Source organism: Diorhabda carinulata, chromosome 1, assembly GCF_026250575.1.
Source record: "Diorhabda carinulata isolate Delta chromosome 1, icDioCari1.1, whole genome shotgun sequence".
NCBI classification, from domain to species: Eukaryota; Metazoa; Arthropoda; class Insecta; order Coleoptera; family Chrysomelidae; genus Diorhabda; species Diorhabda carinulata.
In genome coordinates this window covers 4,856,487-4,884,035 of record NC_079460.1, presented here as the reverse complement: position 1 = coordinate 4,884,035, position 27,549 = coordinate 4,856,487, and the positions used below count along the sequence as shown (strand labels likewise).

General features: G+C 33.8%; 2 protein-coding genes across 2 annotated transcripts in view; one reads left to right on the top strand and one right to left on the bottom strand.

The window, feature by feature from the left end:
* Window positions 1-27,549, bottom strand: part of LOC130897524 (neuronal growth regulator 1-like) — a 103,487-nt gene that overhangs the window by 47,019 nt on the left and 28,919 nt on the right. The window contains exon 3 of the mRNA XM_057806431.1: window positions 1,281-1,492. Coding sequence (XP_057662414.1) covers window positions 1,281-1,492 — 212 coding nt within the window. The remainder of the gene's footprint in view (window positions 1-1,280; window positions 1,493-27,549) is intronic.
* On the top strand, window positions 18,065-19,057 carry LOC130897531 (uncharacterized). Its single transcript, XM_057806444.1, has 2 exons — window positions 18,065-18,360; window positions 18,427-19,057. The coding sequence occupies exons 1-2, from the start codon at window positions 18,156-18,158 to the stop codon at window positions 18,909-18,911; spliced, it is 690 nt and encodes a 229-aa protein (XP_057662427.1). The 5' UTR covers window positions 18,065-18,155; the 3' UTR covers window positions 18,912-19,057.

Genomic DNA, 27,549 nt, shown 5'->3' with positions numbered 1-27,549 from the left:
TAGAGATAATGCCAAAATTGTGCACCATGATAATAAAAGCAAAAAGTATTTACATCGTTGAATCAAAAATATGTTACAACTGGAGACTGTAGTTTATTATCACTTTATTCTTATGTATCAGGCAAGTGGGCGAAATTTTTTGACCAATAAGTCGTGTGACTGATACCTAGATGACGCTGCCATTGTCAAATTCATATGAAGTACCAGCTTTCATTGCTTCTCGATAAAAGCTATGGTTTCAAAAGTGTTATCCGGACTCTGCTCCATCAAAAACAACCATTTTTTATGGGTTTGCTGAATTTGGTCATGTTCCACGTAATGAATCAGATTTTTTTCGCCGATATGCGAGAATAGATGAATACTTTACTCCTCAATAAAAACGATCATTATCTGAGTTGACTGCAGCGTTCGAAGCGTCTTCAGTATTTTGGGATGCGCATGGTATTTTGTTCATCGATTATATCCAAAAGGCAGATACTATATAGAGTTTTTGGATCGTTTGATTGCAAAAATCGAGGAATTTTGAAGAGAAAACCACTGTTTTACCAAGACAATGCACTTATTAAAAAGTCGATGGCAACGATGATTAAATAGACTTCCAATTGCTTCTTCATCTACCGCATAGTCCAGAACTGGTCCCCAGTGACTACTGATCTCAAAAAAATGCTCGCCGGTAAGAAATTCAGCTCCAATGAAGAAGCATTTGCTAAAACTGAAGCCTATTTTGACACAAAAGACAAATCCTTCTAGAAATACGACATCGAGATGTTAGAGATGGGTTGGTCTGATGGTATTGCTCTTGAAGGAGATTAAATTTATGAATAAAATCGATTTTTGGTAAAAAAATGTGTTTTTTAAAGTTAGAGTGATGAGCCACTTATATAAACATAAAGTAATGCTAAATGTTCATCAAATGAAAATTTATGTAAATAAATTTGACAGAGTTCTCTTAAAAAGTAGGGTTGGATCGTACCGACAGGAGTTTACGAGGGGTGGTTGAAGTAAAACTAGCACAAAATTATCTTGAAACGATTGTGATTGAATTGGATTTTTTTAATTTGTTCATTTGACATATGTATTTTTTAACGAATTGATTGTTGGTTTTAAAAGGAAAACTAATTATTTTTTCAATTTTTAACGTTAACTAAGAATCTACGGAAACTTTTTCAAACATACAAAATTTAATTAACGCTAATGGAACAACAAGATATCATTTCGACTCAAATCTCTTGATGGTGTAAGGGCAAACGTTTTTAAGGAAGTAGAAAATACGTTATTACCTCTGCTCCGGCCAGAGTCCTATCTCCTGTGGTCCTGACGTGGCAATGTAGGTAAGCAGTGGCTCCCAGTTGGACCGTTACGTTAGTGATTGTATTATTTTCGGCTCCGGCCATAGCCTCCGCCCTGGAGAACTCCTCGAAATTTGGATACCACAACTGCCGCCATTCTGAATATTTTTGTTGCTGTTGTTGTTGATATACATCTTTGCGAGCTGGAAAACAAAGAATTTTTCAGGTGTATTCGGTTAGAAGGGTGGATTGACTAGAATAGATACTAGATAATAGACTGGAAGATTGAATTAAGAAAACACAGGGTGATAATACCCTGTATGAAGATTGGAGTTTCAATCAAGTCAGCTGTTTTACGAGATGTAGTCAAAAATGTGAGCTCCAAATAATAAGTTTACTGTAGAGAGACTCTACAGAGTGTCTGGTGAAAATTGAAAATCAAATTCTCATCTTTTTTCCGTTTTTTCCAGGTTTGTTTTCAAATTTTCCGGTAGAAACTTCATGAATTTACTACACTTTTATGTTGATGAATGCATAATATAACAATCAATTTCTTTTTATTATTTCAACTATTGCAAGCTGTTTATGAAAGTCCTCAAAGATTTTCCTCTTTTTTGTTTTCAGGCTCTCTTTTTGTTTCTTTAGTTTTCTTTTTCCAGTTTCCATGAAATTTCATAATTTCTCATCTTTTTGTGGTACGCCATACGAAGGGGTACCCAAAAATAACCGGAATTATTTTTTAAATGCTATATATTTACAAAAGAACCTTATCCCCTTCAAAATACTCTCCATTACGAGTAATACATTTATTCCACTGTTCGAAACATTGCTTGAACTCATTTTTAGAGATGGCTGCAAGCTTCTGTCTCGTTCTTTTCTTGATGTCTTAAAGTCGGCGTCCTTCCGTGCCCCTTTTCATGCGTGGAAACAAGAAAAAGTTGCATGGAGCCAGGTCAGGAGAGTAAGGTGCATGGGGCAGCGGAACCATGTTATTTTTAACCATAAACTGGCTAACAGTGATGGCTGTGTGTGCAGGTGCGTTATCATGGTGGAAGAACCAGTCACCTGTCTGCTCCAAGATATTCCACTGATTTCAGACAGTTGATCAATTGTCCGTTGATGGTCTGTACGCACAAGCTCTCGAATTCTTTCAACATTTTCATTTATTCGGGCAGTTGATGAACGTCCAGAGCGAGGTTTGTCATCAATCGACATGTCGCCATTTTTAAATCAATAAGAAAATCACTAATACACTTGAGTTTTCCCCATAGCATTATCTTTGTAAGCAGTATTCAACATTAAAACAGTTTCAACAGCGTTTTTACCGAGTATAAAACAAAATTTCACAGTGGCACGTTGTTCACTTAAATTTGCCATCATAAAAAAACGAAACAGCAGTGAAACAGCTCTAGCAAAAACGGTTACTAATGACGAACAGAACGTGGTAGGTCAACGGCCCGCCCGGCACTGAACTGGCGACGAGTTGCGCTAGGCAGGCCCTAGTGGCAGAAATCAGTACTACAAAAGCTCCACCCATGGCAATACTATTCCGGTTACTTTTGGGTACGTCCTCGTATCTTGAGTGGGTAATTCTTTTGGAGAGCATCATAGATTTGGAAATATCTACATGTTTGAGTCCACCAATTTTTTGTAGAGAATTGCACACTAATTTTTGGCCTAAAAGTGATTATTCTTCTACAATTCAAACCAAAATCTCCTTATTGACAGAAAAATCTCTCTGCTGTCATATTGCCGTGAGAAATTATTAGAAGAAGTTGTATCATCCGTTGCATGACTGTTTCTAGTAATTTCCATCCAAAGATCATCATCAGTTGCACAGATTGTTCCTAAGTCTTATTGGGATTGAGCAAATTTATCGCTCTAGTTAATTTGAACGCCAAGGGAGATCTTTTCAAAAGTTTGGAAACTCTATACATCAAACAGTTTCTACAATCCTTGTGAAAGATCAACATGTCCTCAACTTTGACTCCGATGCATTTTTTCATACTCTAAAATCTAAATTGATATCTTGCACTTTTAAGTGGTTGCAGAATAAACCATTGTCTATTTTATAAATAGAGTTTCTTTGCTTATTATTATTATTCAGAAAAGAAACCAGGCCTTCATAAAGAAATAGAAATGGTGTTAAGGGCCAATCACTTCGAAAAATCTTCAAGGATTAGATCTAGTTCTTTTGACAAGGACTGAAAGAATGTTAGTCCAGTCAATAGTAATTTAGTATCCGAAGGAATCACAGAGCATAACTGTTTCCAATGATTTCCATCCAAAGATCATCTATTCTATCATATCTAGAATGGTGTTTCATATGATTTAAAGTGATCTCTAAAGTTCCTATTTGCTTATTTCAATGTAGTGGCTTTGCATCTATTGGCAGTCAACAAAATGTCAAATGCTCTAGATATCAGTTGCATAGATTGTTCTAAGTCTTATTGTAATTGAGGAAACTTATCGCTTTAGTTAATTTGAACGCCAAGGGGGATTTTTACAAAAGTTTAGAAACCTAATACATCAAACAGTTTCTACAATCCTTGTGAAAGATCAACATGCATTTTTTCATACCCTAAATCAATATCTTGCACTTTTATGAGGTTGCAGAATAAATCATGTCTATTTTATAAATAGAATGGTTTTGCTTATTAAGTTATGCAGATTTTCATAAAGAAATGGAGTTAGTTAAGGGCCAATCACTTTCTAAAATTCTTCAAGAATCGCCTCTAGTTCTACTGATAAGAACTGAAAGAATGTTAGTCCAGAAAAGTTTTCCACGATTTTAAATGGCTGCTGATTCATATTTTCCAAATAAGATATGAATTTTTTCAAGGGCAGATATACTAACTGAACAGAATTTAGGAGAAAACTCAGAGTAATGGATAAGAACATTCCTCGTCTGGAAGGACTGTCTTTGAACAAATTGCACCATGTTCTCAAGAATTCTATATAATTCCTGCCTGTTTTTCATACTAGATTCAAATGATCCAATATTTGAAAATGCAAATTGACAATCTTCAGCCTTTTTGAATTCGACCTCTAGGAGACGGTATAACTTTAAATACACTTGAGGTCCTACCATCGAGTTTTGAAGGAATTTCTTTGGAAACCAATTTTTAAAGTAACAAATCGACAGCTTTTGAGTGATGTAAAAACATCGAAAAAAAATACTAATATTGATCGTGATTTCTGTCGCTGTCCTAATATCTAGGATAGATGTCCATTTGTTATTTTTGAGCAAATTATTTGAGCTCGCATCAGATTAAATCACAAAATAGTCAAAGTGTTTAATAGTTGCTCTTAATTAATCCCCATAAACAATACTAGAGGTAAAATTTGTCATGCCTGGTTGGCTCACCCAAAATTCCCGATTTATTAGAAAATTTTCGTCGGATCCAGGTTTTTCCAGACTCTGCGTTATTCCCGTTTTCAATGGTCCTAGAAGTTATTAATTTCTACCAGAAAACCAAATTAGATCTGGAATTTGAGCACATCTAATTTCAATACTTTTCATAGTACATAGTAATTTTTAAAATTATTAATAGAAATGTATTAAATTTCTGATATCATAACCTCATTTTGTAAACAGTATGTTGTTAAAAACTAACTTTCCTTACGGATAAATGACAAATTGTGTTTGTTGTAAACTTATTTCTTATTGAATCATTATCTTGAGATGATGTAATATTACTCAAACAACTTCGATTGTTGTCGAGACAGGAGTTTCTAGTAAATTCACTAGTTTAATTAAACTCTCGACTATACCGTGCTTATAATAACTTTCTACACAAAACTATTCAATTTAGTCCAAAGTTTATGATCGGTATCAATAAGTTTCGTCGCGGTTCATCAAAGTAACAATTATTCTGATTACAAGCAACGTTTCTGATAATGAACCTCTTTATATTTAGTTAATCTAACAAAACAATGAAGTTTAGATAAAACTAGATGGTTTTCGAAAGATACTTGAATCGTTTTCGTGTTTCGGTTCACACTGTAATTGTTAGGTCTTCAGAGTTCGAAGTTAGTTAACCCTGTTGCTTGAGTCACCTAATTTCGCTTGAAATCGTATAAAACAATTCCTTCCTTGTAGACCTAACTCTAACGGAATGAAGAAAAACGTCGAGATAGCTGCACTTCGTCTCAACAGTACTTCAAAAAAATTAATAAGCGAGCACGAGAAACTGAAACTTTAGTAGACTTAGTTTTTCAACTCCTAAAGTACGTTCTCAAACTCTTAATTGCTTTAGAGTTTCATTGGAACGTTTTTATAATCACTGTCGTCTCTGGGAAGAATCAGTTTTAAATTAAGTGCAAGAATTCCTAAGCATTGAATTAAAAATCAAGTCCATTTCATAATAAGGTCGTTGAGGTATGAATTTGATATTAATAACTGAATAAAAAAAGGAATATTTTTATACAAAACCTTTTTTCAAACTTGAAATAGAAGTATTGTAAATCCAGATATACATTGAAGTCTCTACACTACAACAATTTTTTGTGATTTGTCTAGATTTTCGATTGTTTCAATAATAAAATAGGGTTTTCCAAAATTATCTTTACAACTTTAAAAATTTGTATCTTCGAACATAAACAACATATTTTTATTCTGTCTTTTGCATGTATTACTTCAACTAATAAAGTTTTTTTTCAATAGGCTGAATAGTTATAAGTGAAGATGTGGACACCACAACAGAAAGCTCAATGCGTGTCATGGTTCATAGAGACGAAATCAGATACACAAGTTCAACGGAACTTCAGGGTTAAATTCCAAAGAGACTCAACATCCAGACCCTCCATCCGTGCATGGCAAACAAGCTTCATGAGCACCGGATCAGTATTGCATAAAAGTGGAGACGGACGACCCAGCACAAGTCCAAATGCCTACAACCACAATCCGCAAGGTTCTTCATGAACAGTTGCATCTGTATGCCTATAAGGTACAGTTGCTGCAGGCACTGTTACCAACAGATCAACCAAAGCGTGTGGAATTTGCCGTAGACATGTTACAACGTATTGAAAATTATGAAGATTTCTTGAAAAAGGTGTGTTTCAGTGATGAGACCAAATCCCATGTGTCTGGTAAAATAAACCGCCACAACGTACGAATTTGGGGTTCTAAAACCCCGCATGCAGTAGTCGATCTTCAGCGAGACAGCTTAAAAGTTAATGTGTGGTATGGGCTTATGCACAACAAAATCATTGGTTCTTTCTTCTTCATCGAAACCACGGTTACTGGCTGAAACTACCTGGATATGATTCAAAACTTTGCTCTTCCTCAGTTCAAAGAACTACATTCAATTGTTTACTTCCTAGTTTGAAATTGATTACAGATTGGAAGTGTTTAGGGGCACCAATTGTGCGCATGATGAAGTGTACTAAAACAAAGTAGTAATAGCAGTAATACATGCAAAAGACAGAATATAAATATCTTGTTTAGATAGTTTTCGAAGTTGGAATTTTCGAAGTAATTTTGGAACACTCTGTATTTTAATTAATAAATTGCAATACTATGGCTTCAGAGAAAAACCTCTTGCATAGTTCGAGTCTCACCCTACCAACAGAAGTTAGTTTGTAAGGGTTGATACAACGATGTATTCTTGCAAGCCAATTGAATGTGGCGTGCCTCAAGGCTCAGTACGAGACCCTATTTTGTTAATAAACGCCCATTTAGAAATCAGAAGTAAAATATGTCTATTTGCAGACGATACTAGTTTCTCTTGGAGCAACCCTCAATTCATAGAACCCTATCTAGTGACCTAATCACCCTTAAATCGTGGTGTGATTCTAATCTGCTCTGTCTCAACGTTTCTAAAACTAACTTTTTCTAGAAAGATATTTTTTCCATATTCACTGTATAAATAAGCTTAAAATTGTATTATAAATATTCGGTATATGCGTTAATTCCAATTACTAATTTTAGTTCGAGCATAAAACTGTGTTTGCCATCAAAGGGGTTGAAAATATTTCCCTTAATCTTAACTTTCATCAATAATTTGGAACCACCCCTGTTCTAAATAAAATACTAAATATCGTATTCCCGATTTTTTGCAGATTCCACATCAGTCACGTGATTCTGCAGCCTTCGGCACTCAAATTCTCATTGAATGATAAATGTGTTAGTGACATTTGAATTAATTCCATTCGTGATAAAACTACTTTCTATAATTTTCAGTTAGAATTGTTTTTCGTTATAACTGACATGTGACGGGTCTATATCCATTTGATTATGGAATGAATCACTATATAATCTATTAAATATGAACAAAACGTATATCAAACAAGAATTTTGTAGCATGAATGGATTCCAAAGTTTTATTGAATTAACAAATATCAACATAATAATAATCTTATTGAGTCACCTCGTATAGAAATGTACGTTTTTTACTATTAATCATACACATGTTCTCAGCATGTCAGTTCATTTTCATCATCTAATTCCTTTATTATTAACCGCTAGTTGATAATGAACTAATTTCATTTCTGTTCAATTTTGAGGTTAGTACCAAAGCCCATAGAACATAGTAAATCTACAAGATTATTCTCAATGTATTGAGTTTACTTACTCCAAGACAAAAATTTCATTTAAAATTATGATACATTCAAAATTCCCGCTTGATTCGATTCTTTACACATTGCTAATAAACGTCAAAAATGCTCGTTTTGAGGTTAAGTTAGGTTAGAGAAATACTCTGTATGGACAAAGATGCAATTATGGCCTAGTGAGGTTAGAAGTAGATTTGTTGACGACATATACCACGGGAGTTCAAGAAGAAGTTGAAGGTAGTATTGCAATTGAGCCAGCGAGGTTAATACTGAAGTTGATATTCTTTACAATGATGTCTTTAACATACCCCTTCGCTACCGCTGCTAATCTATTACCCCCTTGTTGTTTCAGTTGAAGAGTATTTTCTTCATCAGCAGCTGAAATAATAGAAGAGGACCTTCTAGAGAAATGCGACTTGTGTAAAATGTGGAATTTGATAATTTCAGATAATCTAAGCATTCGTAAAATTTGTTTTGGCCAATATTCTGCCTAACTGCCTTTTCTCTTCGATATCATCTTTTGTTATCACATTGGAAAGCAGTTTGGTCTTCATCACGACAATCATAGGCTACTCGTTATGCCAAAACAGCCTGATATTATTGAATATTAGAATGAGGTTTATATGAAATGAGAAAAGTTAAATAAATTGCAATTCGTCAGGTGCTTGTGTTAAAAATTTTATGATATCTTATTGCAAGAAGATAGAAAATTTTTTAAGTAATTTTTATTTTATCTTCCAAATAACTCACTAAACTGCAAAATTTGGATTTCGAATTTGTCTCCAAGTAAAAGCATGGCGCTTTACATCGAATAATAGACCACAGACTGGGTTTTTTTGCTGGACCAATTCCCAAAAGTTTCATAGGCTTTAATTTAATTATTTGGGAGAAATTGATATTTTTGTGGATGTAGATGGAGCGCAGGAAGAAGACATTATTGACACTGTTACTATGAACAATAAGCACTATAAAACTTCTAACCTGTCCGACAGTCAAGCAGCAGCTAGAACTCTAAGCTCCAATTTCATAAAATCCAAACTCGTTTTAAATTAACTAGAAAAATTAAACGAGCTGATAACCGAGGGTTGAAAAGCTCTTCATGGGACTTGAATCCTTCTGTAGTATCAGCTACAGAATAGTAGGAAAAGCATTGGAAAAGAAGGTAGATAGGAGCAGAACCAATTATTGGGATAACCTACAAGTGCTGAGACAGGCAAAGACTCTTCTGGGAACCTAACCTAACCAGAGAAGATCTGATGGATGTATTATTATTAGTAATAACAATCTACGAATACTAATAGAAGTTCTATTGGGGCATTGTCGCTTCAACAAACACCGCACAGACGACGAAGTCTCTATCCACATTCTCTCGAATTGTGAAACACTAAGGAACTCCAGAGTACTACACCTGGAAGTTCATGAAATAGAAGACGAAGATATCTGGCAATTGAAGCCATCCCACATTATTTTTAAAAGGAGTCTTCCAGTAAATGGGGAGGCAATAGATGCTTTGGGTCGCAGTGTATACGAGATCCCAAATCTATATATACATATATAAGTAATCTTGCAAAAAAATTATCATCATACATTCAAGTCTAAAATAAACTAACGGTCATTCCAATCACGAATTTGTATAAAAGAAATTCCTCCATACACCTCTGTTCGCATTGATGAGGAGTTTTGATCCTCTAGAAATGCTCGTCATGATCCCACTTGGATAAGAATGTAATAATAACCAATACACGTACAAGGAACAAAGTTGATGACTGAAGTTTGGAAGTTGGAATAACTTCGCCGGTAGTGGTATTTTCGAATTTAACGTTAACTGGATATTTTTTCTCGTTGTATTATGAAAGAATAACGCATTTTATGAAGTTTTCCTATCGAAAACTTCAGGATTACATAAAGTATAGAGGGCGTTTCTTTGACAGGTTCAATACAATAGCAGAGTCAATAAGATATTTCTTATGATATATAATGTTAATTTAGTTGATACTATAGCTTACTTAAGCTATAATTGATAGTCACTTAAGCGATATTGAGTTGGAATTTCTGTTATGGATATTGAACAAGTCCAAGGCTTGTGAGGAGTCGATCTACTGCTTTTCTTCATCTATTCTTTCTAAATCTTCTCCTCATGCTTCCATCTATTTTCTCCGTGGACGCCCTCTCCTCCTTAGTACCTTTCTCTCCCATATGTTTACTTTGTTTCCTTCTTTTCTGTTCATGATCCAGCACTCAACATCATACAGCACCGATGGTGGTCTTGTGAATGTGTAACTTGGCGGCTCTTAAAATATCTTTTGATCTTAATAGTTCTCCTAGGACTCCAAACGTTTGATCCTTCTCACTAGTCTTTTGCCGATTTCCCTGGTTTCACCTCCTTTCAATTGGTTGTAGCTATTCAGATCCCTTTCCATCTCCATATTTTTGGTCTAATTGGCTAGTAAAATTGTAATTTTTCAAAATAGTCACAGACTGATCCAACTTATCAATGAACCATCCAGTCCCTGATCGAGGTAACTGGTAACTTTTCTAGCCTCTTAGACCAATTTCTATCAATAGAACCTGATTTATATAACGCGATTGTACAGATCACAAACTAATTTCAGGAACGTTTGAACAGGAAATCCAAACTCAGTATCTACCTTTTTTTTAGAATTATTTTTGATCTATCTCCAATGACCCTGTGTGTCCAAACTAGATTTTGATAATAATCTTGGCCTTTATTCCTAACTTTTTCAAGTGCTTTATAGATAACAATCCATGGTTTGATAAAAACTGCTCTAGATCAGTCAACAACAAAAATGGCGCTCAAATCCTTGTGCTGAAAATTGTAATAACTTTGTTTTCTTTATAAATACCTGCAAGCAGATTATAGATGCTTTGAGAGAACGATAAAATGAGGAGATTCTCAATTGCTCAAATGGATCAAGGTCTTTTTGGTCTGTGAAAAAAGAGGTCCACTTAGGCTTTTGAAAGTCAAAAATTCTTCCCTTCAGTGGAGAAGAGAAAGCATATTTGCTTCAAATTCAACTATTGATAATTATTAATTCACGGGGACAACTATTATCCAGGAGTTGGTTAATCGATACTAGAAATATAATTTCGGCACTAAAATGTGACAAAAGTTCTCAAATATTGATAAAACCAATGGCTCAGATGGAATACCCCACATTGAATTGTAGAAATGGATAACTGAACTAACAATTCCTCTATGCGAACTCTTTTCCTATCTTCCCTGCAGATTAGAAACTTGCGAGGGTTCAACTCATACCAAAGTATAGAAAAAATACGTTTTTAAACAACTACCTTCCGATTGCTTGGTCTCAGCCATTCCCAAGGTAACGAAGAAAGTCGTTAACCAGCAAATCTTGAAATACCTCGAGTCTGCTAGCATCAGTGAATATTAATAAGGCTTTAGTGAAAATAGATCAACCAGGGATCTCCTGGTCTATATCATCAACGTTTGCATTGAAGCTATAGAGAAACATGAGGAATCTAGAGCAATCGTACTGGATATTCCGAAGGTTTTTGACAGGGTTTGGCATACCAACAAGATTGTACGGTTTATGCTCCTCACTCATCGACTGTCTTAGTAGCTTTCTCAAAAATCAATCCACCTAAGTCGCTATCGATAGAAATATCTCAGAAAGATTTTAGGTCAACGCTGCTGTTCGCCAGGGATGCATCCTGTCACCTACTCTCTTTCCCTGGACATCAACGGTATATTCGCAACAGATCACCATCTACACCGATCTTGAAGCATTCTAAAGCGAGATCGAAGCAATCTGAGTTTAATGCAGTAAAAATCCAGGCAGATGTTTTTAGGAAGAAGACTAGCACTGTAGCTCAGGAGTTGAAGCTCACCAGCTCGCCAGCTCACCAAATTCGCTCGCTGGGTGTGAGATTGGGAGCTATTTGTCTTGGAATAGTTATGTGACTGAATTAGCTAAGGGAGCTTAACAAAAACCAAAGAGTGATATATTTCACAACAGCTTCCCATCATGAGGATGCGCGACTCAATACTGAAGAGATTCATACGCGATCTAGAATTGACATGAAACATGTACTGCTTAGAGCATAGGAAAAAGTTACAAACCTGACTTGGGTTTACCAATACTACCACGGCAGATGCTCACTCCAATATAATATCATCTGGAGCAGTATCTGCAAGACCCACTCGACAAGCAGATGAGGCTTATAAATTTGGACTTCGTATGCAGACGCCTAGAACGTCAAGTACAAACCTGTTAAATCAGGCACGTCTACATTGGAATCTAGTTCAATATACACAGGCATCTTCACATGGCAGGCACTACTCGAGTGTAATAGGGTTTTGCCATCTTTTGCTTGCTTTTTACATGACAAAATGACTTTATAAATGATTATGGATGCACTGTATAAATACTTCATGTTCTTGACAGCAAATAAAGAAGAAGCAGGAATGAATGAAAAAAAAACAAGTAAAATTCAAGTTGTATTCCCACAAGTTCCCTAGTACATATTTTGAAACCTGTTAAAAATAATTAGTTGAATTGCTTGTACACGCAAGGAAAACTTGCGAGACGTTTTCCAATAACGTTTTGTGTTTTTCGAAAGATAGATGGACTTAATTAAACTACACTGAGATAGATAGACAGCTATATATTAAGTTAAAATTTATTTTCTGTCTTATCAAATCGTTTCGTTGAACTGACGTCAACTTCGAACCTTCATTTTAAATAAATATAATGGAAAAATAAAAGAAACAAGTTTAATCTCAATGGATTTTCGCCGTGCTGGTCATTCTAATGGGACTAACCTTAGAATTTGAGGGAGCTAGATGAGTTCTTGAGGAAGCGAGAAAACGAAAACAAAAAAAGCATCTGAGTTACTACTCAAACTGAATAATCAGATTAATCTTCTCATTTTGTAGCACATGGAAATTATTATTTCGTAGGGTGGAGTACCTTCCATTATTCAGTAAAAAATATATCAATCAATTAATTACTTTGTTATGGTTTCAACAAGTAAATAATATAAGTAGAATATGATGTACCCACAATTAAAAAAATCATTTTCAGTGTATCAACCCATACATAATTATTTGACATTGACACCGTGTTTTACCATATCAATAATACCCATACATCATGGGTTTCACATTGGACTTTCTTCTTTCAATACATAATGCATCGCTTTCTGCTATGTTCCTTCCGTGAAGTTTTGAAAGGCATCAGCTCCCACAAGATTTTAATTTTAGCCGTTTCGAATGTTTTTTTCTTTCTGAGGATATATTATTTGGGCCCATATGAGATATATGGATTAGTTTCTAGTGATATTACAGTATGCGAATAATTTTCAAACATGTTTTCTGGCCAATTTATCATCTCAATATTTACATGCAGTATTCTTGCTTCATTAGTATTATTTCTTCCAAAGCTGTTCCTCAAATTCTTCTTCCCGGTATGTCCTCGTGGTTGTGGAGTGTCGGTGCCTTGAATTTGGATTCAATGAGATAAACTGATTAGAAAACATCAGAGGAAACTATAAGAACATGATGACAACGAAGTACTAAAAGCTGCTAGTCGATATAGAAACAAGAGATAGATTCCAGGGATAAAACAAAAGAAAGTTATGGTTCCAGCACCAAGGCTTGGATATTCTAAACAATACCTCAATTTTCCAATAATAACTTAAGAGAGGGAGCTTGCAGCACGTTCCTCAGTATCCTTTTCCGAATCCGCTATATCAATGAAACATAGCTGTTTCTGAAAGACTTTTATTACCAAATACGAGCACTTAAACTGACCTTGAAAGCATAGTTACTATATATTCTGTGTCAATAGCGACTTAAATGAAGTCAGAGACTACTTAGAGATGGAGTCTGTTGCAAATTCCAACTACAGTACTTTTGAGTCATCATCTCTAGAGAGAAACGCTTTATTGTCAAATTGTTACAATTTTTAGATAAAAGCTTGTGAAAAACTAAGGAACAAACATAAAAATAACCATGGAGACAACATGTGAGTGCAGATCGTCGAATGAGCATCCGAATGATTGCATAAACTGTAAAAGCGGTTTGAAAAAGTCTGTGTCAAAAAATCTAACTCCTGACCAAAAGCTATTGCGTCAACAGGTCTGCTCAGATTTCCTTGAAAGGTTAGAAAAAGATCCGCTTTGAAAGGGACCCGATTTGAGTCGATGGTAAAGCAAAAAGTGGCAAATCTCCTAAAAGCGCTCACCAAAGAAGACTTCCAGCACTGCTTCGATCAATATGAATATCCTCAACAGCTCCAAATGATCCAATTTAATCAGTTCAAATAATGTTAAAAAATATTTCTAAACTATCTTTCCACAAACCTTACGAACTAACAGTTTACTGTATGGAAAAGAATTTTAGAAAATATATCTGACTAACTTAGTCTTTTATATCTCTTGACTCTATATTATACTCGTAAATTTTCCGATGTTTTCCTTGTTATTCAGAAAATTTTTCAGTCGAGTTCATTTTTCGATAGCCCCTAGCCGATTTGATATTGGAAGAAGCAACTTCTCATAATATTTTCATGAATTGCCATACATACTAAATGTCGGAAATGAGATTTGAATTGCAAATTGAGTAACGCTCTCAATCTCTGAAAGAGTGAATGTAATCGTTATTCCAAGATTAGCTAATACGGAAGGATATGAAGGCAATTTGGAATTTCATTAAAGGGGAATGGATACTAGAAGGTTTTTTTGTGAAGTAGAAACTCTAAATGAAGATGTATTGAGTAATAAAATAGTTTTATCTGGAAAGTTTTCTGAAATAATGGAGAAATGATTTAACAATGTAAATGTGATGTCAGAAAATTTTTTAATACATAAGGGGTTTTCCAATAAGGACTTAACATCTTTTTCAAAATAAAACGAAAACCATTTAAGATGTTTCAAGTTTGCAGCGGTTGATTCGTTGGACCCAATTTTTCATTACTTGGCCACACATTTCGACCGAAACGGCTACTATTTCACTTTCAATGTTGGCTTTGAGCTTTTCCCACATCGTCGGCTTATTATCATAGACCAATGACTTAATTTAGTCCAAAAGAAAAAAATCTAGAGGCGTTAAATCGCACGAACGAGGTGACCAATCGACTGGTCCCTATAACACACTCATCAAACTTCAATAAATCGATTGTAACGTGTGCTGTGTGGCATGTGACGCCGTTCTGTTGAAACCACATGCTGTCCAAGTTTCATATATTCCAATTCCGGCCAAAAATAATCGATAATCATGGCACGATAACGATTACCATTCTCAGTAACGTGGCGACCACGGCGAAAAATTATGCTAATTGCACCAAACAGTTATCTTTTGTGGATGAAGTGGTTTTTCATTGAACACACACGCCCAATATCGCATATTTTGATTATTGACAAACCCATTGAGCCAGAAATGAAGATGATTTTGCGATGAAATTGATTATCTTGGCGCATCTTTTCCAGAACCCAATCGGAAAACGTAAGTCGCTTCGAATGGTCCATCGGCTTCAATTCTTGAATGAGTCTGATCTTATATGGGAGTAAATTCAGAACCAAAATTCGCCATAAAGTGGTCTGGGCGATGCCCAACTCTTGAGAGCGCCGAGGAATTGACTGATTTGGATCATTTGCTACGGATGTTTCAACAGCGGCGATATTTTCGACACTTCGACCAACCCGTAGTCTCACTGGCAACATCACACAACGAATATGAAGACCCAAACTTTTTCACTAAACTTGTTACTAGAAGCGAATTTCTGTAGTAAGTTTTTAAGATTTGCAGACGTTGTTTGTTCGTGTACTTCATCATGATGAAGATGTCTACTGAATAAACTGACGGTGACAGTTCAATGTTAAGTGAAAAGGTGCGTTAACAAACTAAATTCAAATTTGTCAAGTCCTTATTGGAAAACCCATTACAATGTGTACAAATTGCATCGTGAAAATGACAGTTTCTTTGCTTAAAACTAATTAACTAGATTTCCAAATTTGAAGAACTACGAGTACATAACAACTATTTCTTATTCTTCCTCTCAATCTCTACATTTGTTTATGCTCTTTCATTAATCAAGATCTCAAGGAATATAAAGTACACAGCTCAAAGAACTAAATTGTAGCTGACCATTTTTAAAATGTTATGACCAGTTTAGAGAATAAGCGATAGGAAGATGTTGAAATGGAATAGGGGGAAATAGAAAAAAGCAATGCAAGAATCGATTCAAAAGCAGCTGGGGAGGGTAATAAACAATAAAAAATGAATGGTTTGATGAAGAATGCAGACAAGCATTGAGAAGAAGAAGGCATGAAAATTGCTGTTAGATAATAAAAAGATGCAAAAAAAGCAACAAGTTAACATCATAGTTAGTACTGTTAAAAATAATATGATGCTACTTTTGATGATTTCAAACTAAGATTAAGATTAAGGATTAAGGATAAAAAGATCATTGCATACACTAGCATATACTGGTAGATACGTTCCGAACTTCTCGGCAATGTCATTACTTTTATCACACACCTCGACTACCTATTTTGAATGATTTCGATTCGAATTTTTATATTGAAATATCTGTTTCTGGAAATACTGTATTGTATTGGAAACAACAAAGTTTTTTATATTGTCTGAAAACGGAAGATTTGCCAATAATGTAAATACACGTATAAAAATCGTGAATTCCGTTTTTGACTCAAAACTTAGGACGTATATCTGTTTTTTTTTAAAGGTTACTTTTTAGTAGAAAACGAATGTTTATTTTTGACGAATGCACTCATTGAATCCGCCATTTTATTTCAAAATAATGTTCAGCAGTACTTACGAGCCGTCGAAATAAGATTATCAAGGTCAAGTATATGGTACTTTAAAAAGGTACTTGAACTACCTTTAAAATGAGATATCACTCAATCTCTTTCTATTTAAGATTTCAAGGGTAGTATCAACCCCGCTAGAGGGTTGCGTAATTTAAATTGCCTATACACCTCCTTCAATTCCAATGTATTTGGTTGATTTGTCAGAATTTTCACGATTATTTCAATTGAATTCGCTTAATTTATATCATATGTTAAATAATTATATATTATTGAAAATATTATTTGTAATGAATCAATTGTAATACCTACATAGTGTACGAAGGCATTCCACATTGAACTTCCATCTATCGCGAAATTCTTCAATTCAATTCAGAGTTCGAATTATTTCATATATTCATTCCTTCAAAATGAAAACTTCATATGAAAAATCCTAATTTTCTTATCACTTACTGATTATTTCTGATCCACCTTGTATAGTATTAAATTTTTTATTACGAAAATAAAATACATGAATATACGGTGCAGCAAACGTCAAGTTTACCGAGACGCATTTGGTATTCGGTACACATCGGGAAACTTCGTGATTTATATGCGAAATACGTAAGCAGAAGCTAACACCAAGATGAAAGATACAAAAATTTTATCTACGATATCTAAATATAATAATGAAATATGGAGGGTTATAATTTTCAATAATATTGCATTCAAACTCATTTTTCGCATATTGTGACTTATAATAAAAAATACAATAAAAAAGAAGAAGAATTGGATGAATAATCATTAGTAATAAGACGGATGAGTTTTGACATATTGATATATAGTCCAGGTATAAAATTTTTTATTTGCATAGAAGAAAATATTGACAAAACTTATTAAATTAAATCTTTTTATTTGTAATATATACGAGGTATATGAAAAGTCCTAGTACGAAATTAAATATTGAATAAATAGAATGAATGCTAAGTACAAACATTGAAAGGTATATTCAGATAATTCAACGATTTGGAAAATATCAATTTTCATGATCAATAGTTCAAAATAATTGAAATGTATAATTTATTACGTATTTTCTATGCATTTATTTCATAACAAACTTAAGATTAATAGAAATAAATAACGTGGATGTCAAAGTTGTCATTTTTAACCATAGAAATGGAGGTTTCCATTTCTATTTGCTATTACAAATCAATATGTGTTGTGAAAAAGATGTACAATATTTTATATCAACTCTAGTAATTGGAACGTAAATTTTAATTAATACAAACAATTAAAAAATAAATGTGAATCAATCCAAAATATAATTTGTTTCCTGGACTATCATGATTATTTGATCCGAATCACGGATGAAGTACTGATTCATGTGATTGCTGCTGTCATATCACACTTTTGTTTGTTGAAAGTTTCAGTCGGGTGGAGAAAGGTTGATTGACAGCATCGAATCTATAGTTAGAGCAGATTTTCATCAAACATTTCTAAGAAACGCAATACTGCGCTGAAATAATGGCATCAAATACTGATTCCAACGCTCAATCATCTGGGAATACCACTCATCTGTCAAGATTGGAAGCAATGAAAAAGGAGTTGGAAGTTTTGGAAAATGAAGAAGCTATAAACGTATTAATTATTAAGGCTAAGTTGGCCAAATGCGACCACGCTAGAGTTTTGATGAGATTACTGGTGAATTGTGTGGATAATTTGATCCGGGGTATATCCTTCTAATATCAATTTCGAAATTTAATATCATTCCCCAACATTTTTGTTAATTTTTCAGATATCAGCGCATCTGTTTTCCTTTGGGAAGGTATGAAGGGAGTCTTGATCGAGCAGAACATCGGTAATGGGGAAACCTGGACCTCGCTGGAGAGATTGTACGGACCCTCAAGACTAGTTCCCTTGAAGTATATCAAATTGAAGTTCCTTGCATTGATACATGATGAGCACTTCCATTTGATCGAGGAATTGTACTTCAGTAGAAAGCAAAGCTTCGAATTAGCCTTCCGAGACATGAAGTCCTCCGTTTCTTCAGATATCGACGAAGCAGCCTTCGAGACTGAAGTTAAGAACTTCACAGAGAAGCTCGGTGCCTTCAAGTTCGCCAGGTTTAATCTTGAAATGTACTCCAAGGATATTTGCGACAAAGCAGAACTGGCACTCTCAGAATATTCAGAGATGCTGGGTCATAAATATCAAGAATGGGATAAAGAACGCGAAGCCCTCTTCAGTATCTGTATTACTTTGATGAGTGGTGTCAACTAGTAGTCACAAATGTTACTAAATGTTTGTTTATTTGTTATTACGTTTTGAAAACGATTTTGATGTTCATTAATTTATTATTACATAATTTTATAATTGTTACTGTGTTCTGAAGACGATATTTAATAAAGAGTGTTTTTTGAAATAGAGCAGATTTTGATTTTGATTTACCTTTAACTATCCATGATAGAATCCAAAAAAATTTCACAAAAAGAATTAAATAGGACCACCCAGTTTTTTCTATTTTAATGCATTCAGGGGTGAAAAGTGAGGCAAATTTATGTATATTTTTCTATAACTGAACCTTACCGTTATCCAGATATTAAATGTTTTCTGTCAATTTTGATTTTTAATTTTCTCTATAAATTTTCAGAAAATATTTAATATCTGGAAAACGGTGAGGTTTAGTTATAGGAAAATATTCATAAACTTGCCCTATTTTTTACCCCTGAATGCATTAAAGAAGGAAAAAACTAGGTAATTCTATTTAAAAAAATAAACAAATTTGATATTTATGGAGTTAAATTTAGAACACTTTGTATATACATCCTGTATGAAATAAAAATTTTTTTTACATAGATTCAAATACGTCTGACTTTGCTAAAAGCGATTGAATAGAAACCATTTTCATATATTTAAGGGTATTTTCATAAAAAAATAATTTATAAGGGTCTGCAACGGTCAAATTTTTTATAAAAAAATTAATAACTCAAAAAGTATTCATTTTTCGAAAAAAGTTTTTATACAAAAGTATACTAAAATTTTACGTAGATAGAAAAAATGTATCAATATACAGGGTGCTCTATTTAAAATAACAATCGTACATGTTTGAAAATATTGTAGTTAAAACGATCGGATCCGAAAACACAAACGTAGAAATTTTCATGCTTTTACTATGAGTATTTTAACATTACAGATAGTTTTAACTCGTCGTGGGACACCCTGTAGAGGCCAGGCAGTTGTAAAATTTGTTTCGATGTTAATAGAAAATGTTTTTAAACATATGAATTGATTACATCATCTATTCAAAATCGCTTTTTGGTAGCTTTTCTCCCTTCTACAAATAAATATGCTTTCAACTGATATCAAAGAAACCTTTGGATTAAAATGGCAATTAGTCCTTCGTGTCTATCTAGTCCAATTAAGATAGAAAGCCTCTTCGGTTTAAATTGGATGTGTGGCAGTTGATTTTTATTAGTCATGCGAACAGTGTTGATGGAATGATTCTGGAAATTGTTTTCCTTAACTGATGAAGATCTTGATTACGAAATGGGTATTTGATGAAGTTTTTAAATTTGAAATTGGTTACCATTCATAAACTTATACAGGGTGTTTCTATATTCGACCAACAACGCTCTACCACAGAGAGATCATTCATTTTGATACAGTATTACGAACTCTAGTTGCTGAGATAAAGGGTTTTCAAAATTTTAAATCAAAATGAAAAATTTCCCATAAATCAAGAATTTTTTTTTCAAATTTGGTGACCTTAATAAAGTAATAGACATAAGAAAAACTTTAAAAATTTAACCAGTGGTTAGTTGTCACTTTTATTCCCTTATTTTCTACCCCACTGGAATATATTCTTTATTCAATGTTGTTTTAAAATTGCTTGATTATTTACAGTTAAAAAACTTTTTATGGGGCTAAAATGAGCGGTGTTGTAGAAATTTGTATCTGAACAAAAGTCTGCAAACACATAAGGAATTTTCGATTTAATTAAATATTCACTTAAGTTCGAATAATGATTAAACGTATGTAATTCAAAACAAATAAAAATTATATATATTATATAATCTCAAAAACTTATTACACCGTTGTGTCATTGAAAAACGTGTCTTTGAGAATAAATGGGGGATAACCAAAAATTTGAAAGTGTTCATGAAAAACTCGATAGGATTTGAGTCAGGTGACCTTGAAGGATCCACCCCGACCAATCCATTTTTCTCTAAAATGTCTGTTCCAAGAATCTAAAGGCGTTCTTGATTAACACCAATTTGATTTAAAATTTTGAGCACCCTATATCTCAGCAACTAGGCCCCGTGAGGGTTCGTATTCCCATATCAAAATGAATAATTTATTGAGATCTCTCTGTAGTAGAGCGTTGTCGGTCGAATATAGAAACACCCTGTATAAGTTTTATACAGATGAAGATGCGGTTTCGATTCGGTTTTTATTAGATTGTTTAACTGGTTTTGTCTGATTTAAGTGGAATCAGAAACATTCTAATATAATTAGTGTCAATTTTGAATTACATAAAATTTTCAGTTTTTTCCTCGATGTACCAGAGGAGTGTCTCGTTAAAAAAGTTATTTCGTTATTTTTTCGTATACATGATCACAAACAGCATCGTTTGCTCGAAACTTTCCAAATTTCGAATTGTAGTAAATTTTTTATGGGGCTATCGAATCAATAATATGTAAATTGGAATTCGTTAAATTTTTATTACTCTTACTCTTACACTTACTCAATTACCTATATATATATATATATATATATATATATATATATATATATATATATATATATATATATATATATATATATATATATATATATTCAATGTTTTTGATTTTAGGTTTATTTTGTTGTAAAATTAGTTTTTTTTTCAATAATTTTTGAAAGATAGATGAAAATTTAGAAGTTTTGACTTTCGCAAATGTCATTGTCCATATCATTTTCTGATAAAAACTCGAAACCTCTGAATCTTTATTTTTCTTTCAAAAATTATTGAAAAAAAAACTAATTTTAAAATTGAACAGACCTAAAATCAAAAACGTTTAGATGCATTATTATATCATAAGGTCTAAAAAATAAGAAATTAAGGAAATTTATATTTTTTTAAATAGTAAAATATTTCAGGTTGTAATTTAGTCTTGATTCTGATACGAGGGTTGCTATTTAACAAGAAATGCAAACAAGTATTTATAATTTGATACGACTTTATATTCTTCAAAATATTCTTCATTCGATTTATTTTGAGCGCATTTCCTTCTACAGTTTGTATGTTTGAATTTTTCAATTGGAATAATGTATTACACATGTTTGTAAGACATGATTTTTCTTTCGACAAATCAACCATCGTTTACTAGTATGTAAGGTGCATCAAAAATTGAGCTAGAAAGACATTTCCAATATTGTAGGCAAGATGCTACTCAAGTTTTAAGATCACGTTATTATTTTTCAAAATGTTCTCCATTTAAATCAATAACTTTAACATGCGTTTGAACTAATTTCCATTTCGATTGAGGTGCCTCCAAATCATGTGAAATCTCGCATTGTAGTGGTGGAGAATCATTCGTCTGCTATGATTGGTTTCGAACACTTTTAACAAACAAATACTGGTGTACCATCAAGATTTGAGCTTCCACCAATTAAAAAAAATCTGGAAATTGATTTTAAATAACTTTATAACAAACTCTATTCATACCACAGGGCACGGGCTTGGAGTTAGTAATATTATATAATATATATATAAACTTAATGATCATGTTAGTATTAATAGTCTCGAAAATGGAACCCGGGGCTCGATCGCTACACCAACATGACATAAAACGACTATAAACCCCTCGCTGTTATCTCTCCGCCAGTTGGGGACATCTCGGCAGCGCCACGCTGTGAGCTATTGCCACTAGTTCCACTTTGTTGCTGCCAGAGGATATAAAAATTGATGGCTACGAATACGAATTTCAGATTGCCGAGAATTTGTTCAGTTTTACTTTCATTTACAGGGTGATTGTGAGTTAAATGAATCCGGAATTTTCGTTGGTAGATAAGACAGATTCATAGACGACACGGCCATGGATATTATGAGGGGTTGTATGTAAAGTTTCCAACGTAACAAAGAAACAAGACATTTTTTTCCTTAATTACCATCTGCTGCTACTAAAACGTTAAAGTTAAGAAACAGGAAAAAGTCAATAGGGGCAGATATTGTGAAGCAATTCGAAGAAAGTGCATTGAACTAATGGAAAAGCATTTTCTTTTTGTACAAATGTCGTTGCTTTTTCTCATTTTCACCTTATCAAGTAATGATTGTTACTATTTTAGTTATTTGAAGAAAGTTGATGAGCCCAATTTTGTATCTATTCATCGTCATGACTTTACTTGCCTGATGAAACTGTCCTTGCATTTTTGCAAGTTGATTCGCCTTTGCAATCCACAGTCTTAACTGTTTTTCCGTTTCAGGTATGTAGTAATGGGTCCAAGTTTCATGTACAGTTATAAATTTTGCTAGAAACCTCGTTAATAAAGCAATCCCAATACACGGAATCCAATGCGCGGATAGTTGACGCTGCCTTATTCTTTTTTTATGTAAGAATCAAGCACAAGAAGTAGTTCCAGTAGTGCCTACCTTGAGGAGTTGTCTGTGGATATTGATCTTGAACTTTTGTAGATTGTAGACTTACTTTGGTAGCTGATTCCACAGGTTAACACTTCTCCAAGGTAAATTGACGTTCAGAGCATCTACAGGCTAACTCGATGTTCATTAGCCACGTTTGCCCGTCGAGTAGATCTTTCAAATACAGCTCTAGACCTTTCTTCTATGCTTTAGGCTGTCCAGGTCGGATTTATGTTGGACAGCTCGAAAGAGAGTATCGGTAAAACAGAGTCAGGTCAACGACGTTTCTTCTATGTTCTATGCTCCCTGTTTAAGGTCAATTCTAGATCGCCTATAACTCGAATTGCTTCGTTTTGTATTGACTCAAAGTATTCTTGGAAACCGGGCTCAATATGTGCCAGCAATACTTTCCAAGTTGGACGAATTTGAGTCTTGTAGAGGATTAGAAGTTGTTGCATATGAGTATATAGCTTTTTGGTCTTAAAGAGGGCTCCAAGTTCTTGTGAAGATGCATTAGCTAGTTCCACCACGTGACTATACCTAGACATGTTGCGCCCAACAAGCGAATTTGCTTTGATAGTAAACAATCCCTTAGTAAAAACAAGTAAAACAATAGCCTGGGTTGTTGCTGTATCAAATCAATTATTTTTGAGATTGGTATTGGTGATGATCTGTTGGTGCCTACGAAGTTTATTGGAACGATTTATTTGAACCAGTGCGCTAATGTCAGCGAAGCTCAATCCATTCTGAGTTGTATCCATCGATAGCAGCCTGGGTGGATCGGTCTTTGAGAAAATTAGGAAGTTAGCATGCGAAATCCTATCAAAAGTCTTTGATATGTCAAGAGAAATTGCTCTCCATTCCCCATAATTATCTATAGCTTCAGTCCATAAGTTCTGGTTGGTTTATGTTCAGGAAAGTAATATCGATAACCGCTGATGATGTTAGCAGCCTCAAGATCTTCTGGTTAACGATTTTGTTTACAACACGTCTAAGAGGCTAGTAATTTCGAAATAAAAAACATTTAGATCTCAGCATTTGTTCTATATTTTAGATCAATAGAAAATGCAAATTAAAACACGGTTTTTGCGAAATAGTGAGGTTGAAAAAATGTGTATTTTTAAAAAAGACTATAGCTTTTATATTGACATGAATAAAAGTGAATATCTTTTATTGCTATAGTAACGTTATAAGAAAATCTACTTGCTTTAAAAACAACTACAACCCCCGTTTTATCCCATAATTTTTTTATTAGGGTCTTGGATATAAACTAATAAAGCTTTAGCGGTTTATGGTAATGGATTAATTAAATTTTTATTACCGTACCAAAGCGGGTTTCCTGAATTTCTAGAAACTAAGAACATTTATGATCAAAATCATTGAATAAAATTATAAATTTTCATCGAAACTTCATCTCTTCAATAAGTTACTCCATTTTTCATTCGAGACTCACTCGCTAGGACCTTATACTTCTATAAATGGTCATTATTTCTTAGAATCGTGAGATTGAAGCTATTGAATATTTTTTTTATATGGAAACAACGTTTATGAATCATTTTCCACCAAAAATGTATATAACGATGATGTACATTATGTTGCTGGAAGAGTATTTTGTGAAGCAGACCAGATCCGTGGATCCACGATTGCAGAGGGCCCTCGGACAATAAATTTTTGTCTTTTTAGACGTTTTCCTGTGTAATTTGTAGTTTCAGCTCATGATAAATTGTACAAATTGCTAGAATTAGGTGATGGAGTGAATTTTATAGTCAATTTGAAATATAACTCAAAACATCTTGACTGAAAGGTAGTTCAAGCTCTATTCTTGATCAAATAGATATAGATAGATAGATAGTTGAAACTTTGTGTCAGGCTTGTTGAGACTTGTCACTCACGAGTTAATTTTTCCTTTTTGTTTAACTATGAAGAAAAAACTACAGAAACGAAGTATGAAGTGATCGTGATGGTTAAATCGTTGTTCGGAATAAATTACACATCCTTGTTGCTTGGCCTATAACTCAACCACCAGTTTCATGTCGTGACAAGTTTATGCTTTCCTTGAAAAAGAGATATTATCGCATTCTGTGTGTTTTCACATACCTATGCGAAATTTCAGCTACTGCGTACAGGAGAACAATGTTTTTATTGTTTCGTCGGCCTTCATTGAATTCCTGGTGGCGTTCTTTTAAAACAAAAGGAACAAATTGAATTACTGAATTAAATTATTATAATTTTTAGACACCGTCGGATATGGTAATTCCCCAAAACGAGAAGATGTCGGAAATTTCTTGTTGGTAGATGGAAAAACGTGCTAATCATGATAATTTCTGAGAACGAAGAATTCGAGATGTTTTCTGTAATCTTCAAGCCGTAAACGTTTAATTTGTATGAAAAATACACCAAGGAATATAGAAAATTTAATTAGTTTTCATTTTTCATCCCAGTTGTTCTTTGCCATCACTATACAGAATGTACAAATAACAACTGTAAAAGCTCTCGAAGAAATGTAATTCCTCAATACTTCAGAATTGATTTATATCTTGTTAAACCACAATTTGAATATATGAGTTGTACCAAAATTAATGTACCCAGACTTTTCACAGGAAGAAAACATTTTTTATGTTATTAAATTGGAAAGCTAATAATATTGTCTAATTCTGAAGACGATTTCCATTCGAAGTCGAAGAAGTCTCCTCCAATGTGTGATTTTGCAGCGGTTGCCACCTAAGTTTGATTGAAGAACAGAGGATAATCGATGAGAACGAAGTCCGAGCTGTATGGTGGATGGTGCATAGTCTAAAAGCTTCTGCGTTTGACTAGCAACGCACACTAGAACCAAATACCCAATTTATGCCCAAAACCTACAAAATTGGACCAGAAATTGATCTTGGCCAGTTTGTAGTCTACCTTCTTCAAGAACTTTAGTACTTTCAACAACTTTTGTGTCATAAGTAGAAGTAATTTGAGTTTTGCCTGAAGACTACCCATGCAGGTATATGAATGTATGTTCATTGTTATACTCAAAAAGCGTTGATTTCTGCTGAAGGGAAGAGTTCTGGTGAATTTAACATCAAATTCTTAATGAGCGATCCCGGAAACCTTGTGAGAGATATGTAGCTTCATCGCTTATTGGAGTGGGTGGTTAAGGGGGTGAGTTTTTATAAATTTGGCATCAAATTCGTTATTAGCGATCCCGGAAACCATGAGATCAATACAAAACTACATTGCTTTATGAACAATGAGCTATTTGATGCAAGGAGGTGGTTGTTGAGGTGTGAAGGAGGTCAGTTTGTCATCAAATTAGTAGTCAATGACCATAAAAACCTCAAAGAGTGAGATTTTTCAATCTTGACAAGTTTTTTGAGATTTTGCACCTCAATTGACTACCCCCTACGTCAATTATCGTCTCAATGTCTCAATATCTTCCAGGGTTCATTGTCGTCCCAGGTCGTTCCTTGTTTTAATGTAACAGACATAGAAAGAACTTTGTCTAACTAAAAAATAAAAAATTCTTTGACTTATACTTCTACGCATATACGTTGACTGTTATTTCTGTATCACGTCGTAGCAGTAAAAGGAAACGAGCAGTCGGTTTTGTGGTATTTTCATAACGCCATAGGGCGAATTGGTCATTTTCTTTAACGGCCGCTACACGAATTTCCCATTATGGACATTTTTCATGTGCTAGAACGTGTAGGTACACTGACAATGAGTTTTATATTACTCGTTTTGAAGCGTGAGTTCCATTTACCAGTTTGCCGCAAGGCGGTAATTCACTTATTATATATATATTATCACGCTTTTTCCGAAATAAAATCAAACAGAACAAGACGAAACAATATATAGAGTGATCAAAGTAACCAAACTTACATAATGGTTCTTCGAACCGGAAAAAATGATCAATTATTGTAATTGTGAGTGTCAGTGTAGTGAATAAAGTCTTCAGTATTAGTATAATTATTGCTTACAGTATAATACACAGGTTTGCTAGCATTATAGCAGAAATACAATTCTTCGGTACCATTTTATAGTACGATTCGTCTTTAGATTCAAATTAGACTTTAATTTTGGCAATAACCTTTTTATTGGTATAATATTCCATATACTATGTCCAGCAAGAGTCCTATTGAGGTACGAGAGCAGGAAAAAGTCGCTAGAGATAGATCTGGAGTCTATGGTGGATGTGGAAGCCATTCTAAGCTCAATTTATGCGATTTGGCCATTGATTTCATTTATTTTTGACAAGCACTTTATTTTCTTTCAAATGAGACGTGTTTTTCCCAACATTGGCCTCCAAATGCC